Here is a 6,781-nt window from a genome sequence, read left to right on the forward strand (position 1 = left end):
CCTTGAGTATATCCAATCAGCACCAAGTAATCCCCAAGCCCCAGCCAGGAGTTTTTCGGGGCCGTTCTGAGGTACCTACTCCAAGGCAGGGACTTGTTTAGCCCCTGTAAAAGTTCTGGAACTCTGTCCTTCGGGGGTGGTTCCTGCGGTGGAGACACGCACCAACGGCCCTGGCCCCGTAAATTTACCCCGAAGTTCCTGCGGTGAAAACGGGCCTTATGCTACACTGCCCCCATGACATGATCACCACTGGTACTGTAACTGTGAACTTTCAGAAAATGTGCATAAATAATTTGGATGACATAAACGCAGAGCACAGGTGGAACCTTTCATCTGAGTCTTTTTTTTGTCAAAAACAATAGTACATCAACATTAAAGCCAGGCATTATGACATTCTTCATGTACAGATAAAATACATCCTATATTATGGATTTTAGACAGAGGCCCCTCTCCCCGGCAACACTTTCCAGCACCTCCTGGGGGATCCCAAGGTGTTCCCAGGCCAGACAAGATATGAAATCCCTCCAGCGTTTTCTGGGTCTGCCCCGGGGCCTCCTAGCAGTTGGACATGCCTCGAACACCTCTAACAGGAGGCGCACCGGAGGATCCTGATCAGATGCCTGCACTACCTCAACTGACCCCTTTTGATGCGAAGGAACAGCGGCTCTACTCCGAGCTCCCTCCAGATGTCTGGGCTCCTTACCCTATCTCTAAGGCTGAGCCCAGCCACCCTTCGGAGGAAACTCATTTCCACCGCTTTTATCCGGGACCTCATTCTTTCAGTCACTACCCAGAGCTCATGACCATAGGTGAGGGTTGGGACGTAGATGGACCGGGAAATCGAAAGCTTTGCCTTCCAGCTCAGCTTTCTCTTCACTATGACAGTCCGGCACAGCACCTGCATCACTCCAGATGCCACGCCAAACTGCTGATCCATCCCACACTCCATTCTACCCACACTCGTGAACAAGACCCCCAGAGGAGGCAATCCACCAGTTTTCAATAGAGAACCATGGCCTCAAACTTGGAGTTGCTGACTCTCAGCCTGATCGCTTCACACTCGGCCACAAATTGCCCCAGTGCGATAAGCCAATAGAACCACATCATCTGCATCAATTTTGAGGTCACCAAACTGAACCCCTTCCTCCTTCCGGCGGTGGGCGTTGGCCTCTACCAGGGTTGTCCCTTGTCCCGATTCTGTTTGTGATATTTCACTTAACATCTCCACAGTTTCTCCAGCATGTAAGGTCTGTAGGTTTAAGATATGTGTCATGCCAATATTTAGAACAAGAAGTAGAAAAGGTGGTTTGACACATTTTCACATTGTGAATTGGGCATTTTATCACTGAATTATTTTCCCCCATGTCTCCTTGATAGGGTTACTCTGTTTTCAGCCTTCCTTTACAGGCAAACAGACTGCAGAGATACAAAATAATTCAATGCATTTTAACATGTTATAGTTTTTATTGTCATTATTTCCATACTGTTTAAAACAGAGGGCTGAAGTGTCTCAGTGACACTGAACAGGACTGAGGTGTAAAGGTTCAGGTGTACCGTTCATCAACCTTAATCTGTCGCTTAGAGGCTGTAACGAGTAATCAGTCTGACCTCATGGATAATGCAGAGACAGCCATTCACTGTAACCACAGATGACTCCTTTCCTCTCTATAGGCCTCTGTCACTCTCATTCTGTCTCTCGCTACACACACTTCTCTTTATCAAACACACTCATAGGCTGTCTTGTGTATGTGTCTCTGTGTGGCTGTACCAAAGGGCACTCACAGATGAAAAATATAACATACTACTACAATACTTATTTTTCTTTCTCCCTCCTTCCACTGTCTTTGGAGGATATGCAGTGAATATTTTCCAGCTTCTGAATGTCAAGTATTATATCACTCATCATACTGTGCTACAGGCAGCATGATGAACTCTAACTGAATATGTTGAACATGATGAACTAATTACTAATCTAAGGCGTCTCTTCCTGGAGTTGGACAACGTGCAAGAGAGAGCAACATCAGTGATGACAGTGACAGAAAGAAAAGGGAATGAAGGAAATGCCTTTTAGCAAGACAATATGACAATATGTCTGGTCATTAGCAAGCTATATTTTTTTATTACAAGGCCAATGTAAACCCACAGCATTAGTTGCATTCTTTTTACAAATACAGAAAATATTTAGCAAACAAACACATGGAAACTAATGTGTTCTTCAACAAGACTTTAACATGCTGATGTTTAGCAGGTAATATATACAAGGTAAATCAGTGAATTGACTATTAGCTTGTCCGGCCATGTCTGCCCAGGATGAAAATAGCAATTGAAGAGACAGTATTTGTTAATCTAGATTGTTTTGGTGTGAGGTCATAGAGATGTCTGCCTTCTCTTGAACATAATGAAATTAGGTGGCACTCAGCTTGTGGTGCTCAAAGCGCCAAAAATGAGTTTGAAAAACTCAACAGCAATGTCTCTTTCCAGAAATCCCGACCCAATTATTCAAGATAATCCAAAGACCTTGTTGATAGCAGTTTGATGCAGGAACTATTTTCTTTCTACAGGACTACACCCGCCAACTGTATCACTGCACAGAAGGAAGTGTGCATCTACTGCTAGCTCACCTAGCACCACTGAGCTAGCTAATGTTAACAGCTCAGCGAAGGAGGACACTATTAATATATAAATCTCACACTGTCACAAGCACAAGCCTCTCATCCATTAGTAGATGCACACTTCCTTCTGCATAGTGATACGTTTGGAGGGTGTAGTTTGTAGAAAGTCATGATTTACTCTAGATAATCCAGCAGTTTTTGTAGGAACTACTTTCTTTCCACTGAACTGCACCCCTCAACCATATCACCACGCAGAAGGAAGAGTGCATCTACTCATGGATGAGATGTAAACATTAATGGTGGCCTCTTCGGCTGAGTTCCAGTGTTAACTAGCACAGTGGTGCTAGGTGAGCTAGCACTAGATGCACGCTTCCTACTGCGTAGTGATATAGTTGCCAGGTGTAGTTCCATTATATTGGAGAGAAGGCAGACATCTATATGGCCGATATCTCCAACACTCAGCAACTCACACCAAAACAATCTAGATTGATAAAGCCCTGGAAGCAGCTCTGTTCCTAACTCTTAATCCTGTTCCCCGACCGGTTGCTCCTCAAGCTGTGCCAGTGCTTCCAGTAGCAGGAGGAATGATGCCACCGATTCCTGCCATGCCAATCCCCTCCCACCACCATCACCATGAACAACACCACCAACAACAACAACAACAACCGCAGCAGCAGCCACAACAACAACAATACCACCAATACAACCTTCCCCAACAGCCCTACAACCAGCAGACTTCTTCAACTCCTGCAACACGTGTAGCACCTACCCCGTCACCCACTCGTGCCCCCGCTGCTGCCCCTGCTGCTGCTAGAGATAATGTAGCATCCCATGTCACGGGTGTCCCCGGGGTGCCTGGGGTGCCCTCGATCCCTACCACGCCTGTGGTTCCAGGCTTGCCTGTGATGACAGGTGTGCCAGGTATAATAATCAAGTGTGCATTCCAGCATGTTTGGCCTGAAGCGTGTGGGCATGGTGGAGTTACAATAGAACTATATAGAACTTTTTTAGACCCTGCATTTGATTTTGAGGTTGAAAACTTCCTCTGTGTTGTTCGTTTCAAGCCGAGGAGTCTACTGGGTCTTTTGCAGTGAACTTTGTGTGTTTCTACTGTTTAACTAAAACAAAATCATCTTTACTAAATGGTGTCTAAGTTTACACCTTTATTCTTCTGTAGGATCGGAGCAGGCAGTCCTGACTCAACAGCAACAGGCCATCATCAACCAGCAAGCCATCATTCTGGTTTGTCATGTGTTCTTCATCTGAACAACGCTGATAGTAATGTTGGTGTATTTGTCTGAGATACATGAAAATATATGGTAACACTTTATTTGGCCTGTTGATACAATATGATTTTCCTTCAGTGTCAAGGGAATACCTAACCCCCAAATAATCATTTATATATCAATTACTCACCCCGTCCATCCATCAATCTATCCATTTTCGACCACCTTTTCAAAGCCGGGTCGCAGAAACAGTAGGCTAAGCAATGTATTTTAGACGTCCCTCTCCCAGCAATGCTTTCCAGCTCCTTGAGAGTGACAAGAGTGTGTTCTGGGTCTGCCCTGGGGCCTCCTACCAGTGGGACGTGCCCAGAGCACCTCTAACAGTAGGCGTACTGGAAGCATCCTCAATACCCAGCTGAGGAACCACCTCAACTGACCCCTTTAGACGCGAAGGAGCAGCGGCTCTACTCCGAGCTCCCTCCGGATGTCCGAACTCCTTACCCCATCTCTAAGGCTGAGCCCAGCCACCCCACGGAGGAAACTCATTTCGGCCACTTGTATCCACGATTTCATTGTTTTACTACCCAGAGCTCATGACCATAGGTGAGGGTTGCTCCTTCCACTGCTCAACAATATCCCAGTCTGGTCATTTATGGGGTGAAGTATTCCTGAATACTTGCTAGCACCTTAGTAACCACACACCCCTTGTACCACCCACATGAAGTCATACAATATATCCAACATAAAATGCTAACATGGTAACATAAAAGTACACTGTTCTTGAAATACACAGTATATGTAAATACAGCGTATGCATGCGTGTTTGTGTGTGTCCGTGTGTGTGTTGCAGGCCCAGCAGATGACCATGCAGGCCATTGCGATCCAGCAGCAGATGTTGTCCTCCTTTCCCCCCGTAGCCCCGGCGCCCCAGTCACCGCCCTCACAGCATCACACACACTTGCCACAACGCTCTCACACAACCAGCTCCGTGAGTAAACACACACATACACTGTACTGTGGTGATGCATGAACATCTGCTAGTATGTCTGCAAATCAGAAATATATCAGCAGTCTTGTAATAAAAACATACTCAGCTGTATCACTTCTTGTTTTTCTGCAGACCAAAGAGAGTGAAGAGTCGCCGTACAAGCCTGCTGGTGTTCAGCGAAAAATGAGTACGTTTTAGTAACCTCAGCACATTTGTTGTGTGGTGTGAAACGTTAAACATTTGGACATCATCTAATAGAAAGTGACATTCCAGGTCCAACACGTGGCCCCCCTCCTGAGGACGTGGTCCGATCCACTGTGAGTAACACGGAGCGAATCGATCCCAGCCACGACATCAAAGATATCATCAAACAGCACCAGCCTGCTGACTCAACAACTTCTACAGGAAGCGCCACTCAAAGGTAACACAGTCATGAAATATTGATACTCATAATGGTGTTTTGACTGTCCACTTATCTGTGTGTGTGTGTGTGTGTGTGTGTGTGTGTGTGTGTGTGTGTGTGTAGGAAAGGTGATGGAAAGATGTTTGCCAAGAAACCAGACCCGCATGATGAAGCTATGGAGATTCTTAAAGATCAAATGGCAAACCCACCACAACCGGTACCCAGCTCTACACCTACCACACACACACACACACACACACACACACTAAAATAACATCTGACCTTTTCGTGTCTCAGACTCAAAGGAAGCCTCAGTCCTCCCTGCGTAAAGAGGACGTAGGACTTAAGGTTTCAAAGACCACCAAGCCTCGCTCCGCAGGGCATACCAGCTCCAGCATAAGCCCCGCCCCTCCTCCAGGTGACCTTTTCACATACTAATGTCAATGACAGAAAGTTCTCACGTGCATGTGAATAGAGTTTATAAGAAGTACACAGTCAAAAACCCTTGCGTGTGTGTGTGTTTCCAGTCTCTAGAGATTTGCCAGTGGAGGAGGAGATCATTCAGACCCAACTCCACAGCAGAACCAGTGATGAATATTACACGTACTCCAACGTCCCCTGGAAACTCTACATGAGGAAAGAGGTGCGTTTCAGGAGTACACACACACACATACACACACGCATAAACATAACTAAACAAAAATAATCCCAATTGCCCTGAAATTTAGCCTTACAACGAGTGGCATGCTGAAACTTCAATCATACGCTGTAAAAACACTCTTTGTAGATCTGATTGTACTGAACATTAATCCTTTTAAAAATCAACATATTTATAATTTAATACCAAAATAAATGTTTCCATTGTTGATCTTTGTGTGTTTACAGGTTTTCTATCCTAAAGAGACCTTCAACAACCCACTGGTTCTAGACCTGATCTTCAGACAGGTTGATTCATGTATTCATTATTTATTATTTACTTTCTCTGTTTATTCTGTATTATGTTCCTTTGCTCATTTGATGCTTTTCCATCACAGCAGAGTCCAGTTTATTTCCACTTTAGCAGATTCCTAATCCTGGCAGTGTCTTCTGCAGGTTGTACATGACACCTTCTCTGAGGCCTGCATCCGTATCACCCAGGAGGAGAGGCAGAAGATGAAAGCGTTATTTGGTATGAAAAAACATAAATCCCTAAATGACCTTACTATGTAGTAGACCCTAGGCAATATATTCCTCTACATCTAGACCAGTGGTTCCCAACTGGTCCAGCCACGGGGTCCAGATTTCTCCTTAGGGTGCTTTCAGACCTAGAGTCGTCTCCTTTGGTCTGAATCAGGGACTAATTTGTTCCAAAGTTGTATAATTGCCTCGAGTTGGTTCGTGTTCTCATGGCAGCATTTACAAGTGGACCAGATCAAATGCCTTGTGTGAGAAAGCTGCTCTTGATTGGTCAGAATTTCCATGTGGGAAAAATCCAGGAAGTAAAGCAAACGTTGAAGAAGAGTACACTTGCAAGATAAATGTGACACTTTCTAATATCACAGTGGAGGGACAA

At 45.1% G+C, this 6,781-nt stretch overlaps 2 protein-coding genes across 2 annotated transcripts in view; one reads left to right on the top strand and one right to left on the bottom strand.

The window, feature by feature from the left end:
* The window catches only part of syngr3a (synaptogyrin 3a), a 136,877-nt gene that overhangs the window by 86,773 nt on the left and 43,323 nt on the right, over positions 1-6,781 (bottom strand). The window lies entirely within an intron of this gene.
* Positions 1-6,781, top strand: part of myo15aa (myosin XVAa) — a 48,955-nt gene that overhangs the window by 30,618 nt on the left and 11,556 nt on the right. The window contains exons 34-44 of the mRNA XM_050070341.1: positions 3,168-3,214; positions 3,332-3,533; positions 3,790-3,854; positions 4,689-4,826; positions 4,959-5,013; positions 5,100-5,247; positions 5,353-5,446; positions 5,527-5,647; positions 5,757-5,872; positions 6,115-6,174; positions 6,322-6,397. Of these exons, the coding sequence (XP_049926298.1) occupies positions 3,168-3,214; positions 3,332-3,533; positions 3,790-3,854; positions 4,689-4,826; positions 4,959-5,013; positions 5,100-5,247; positions 5,353-5,446; positions 5,527-5,647; positions 5,757-5,872; positions 6,115-6,174; positions 6,322-6,397 (1,122 nt within the window). The remainder of the gene's footprint in view (positions 1-3,167; positions 3,215-3,331; positions 3,534-3,789; positions 3,855-4,688; positions 4,827-4,958; positions 5,014-5,099; positions 5,248-5,352; positions 5,447-5,526; positions 5,648-5,756; positions 5,873-6,114; positions 6,175-6,321; positions 6,398-6,781) is intronic.

This window comes from Epinephelus moara, chromosome 18, assembly GCF_006386435.1.
Source record: "Epinephelus moara isolate mb chromosome 18, YSFRI_EMoa_1.0, whole genome shotgun sequence".
Taxonomy (NCBI): domain Eukaryota; kingdom Metazoa; phylum Chordata; class Actinopteri; order Perciformes; family Serranidae; genus Epinephelus; species Epinephelus moara.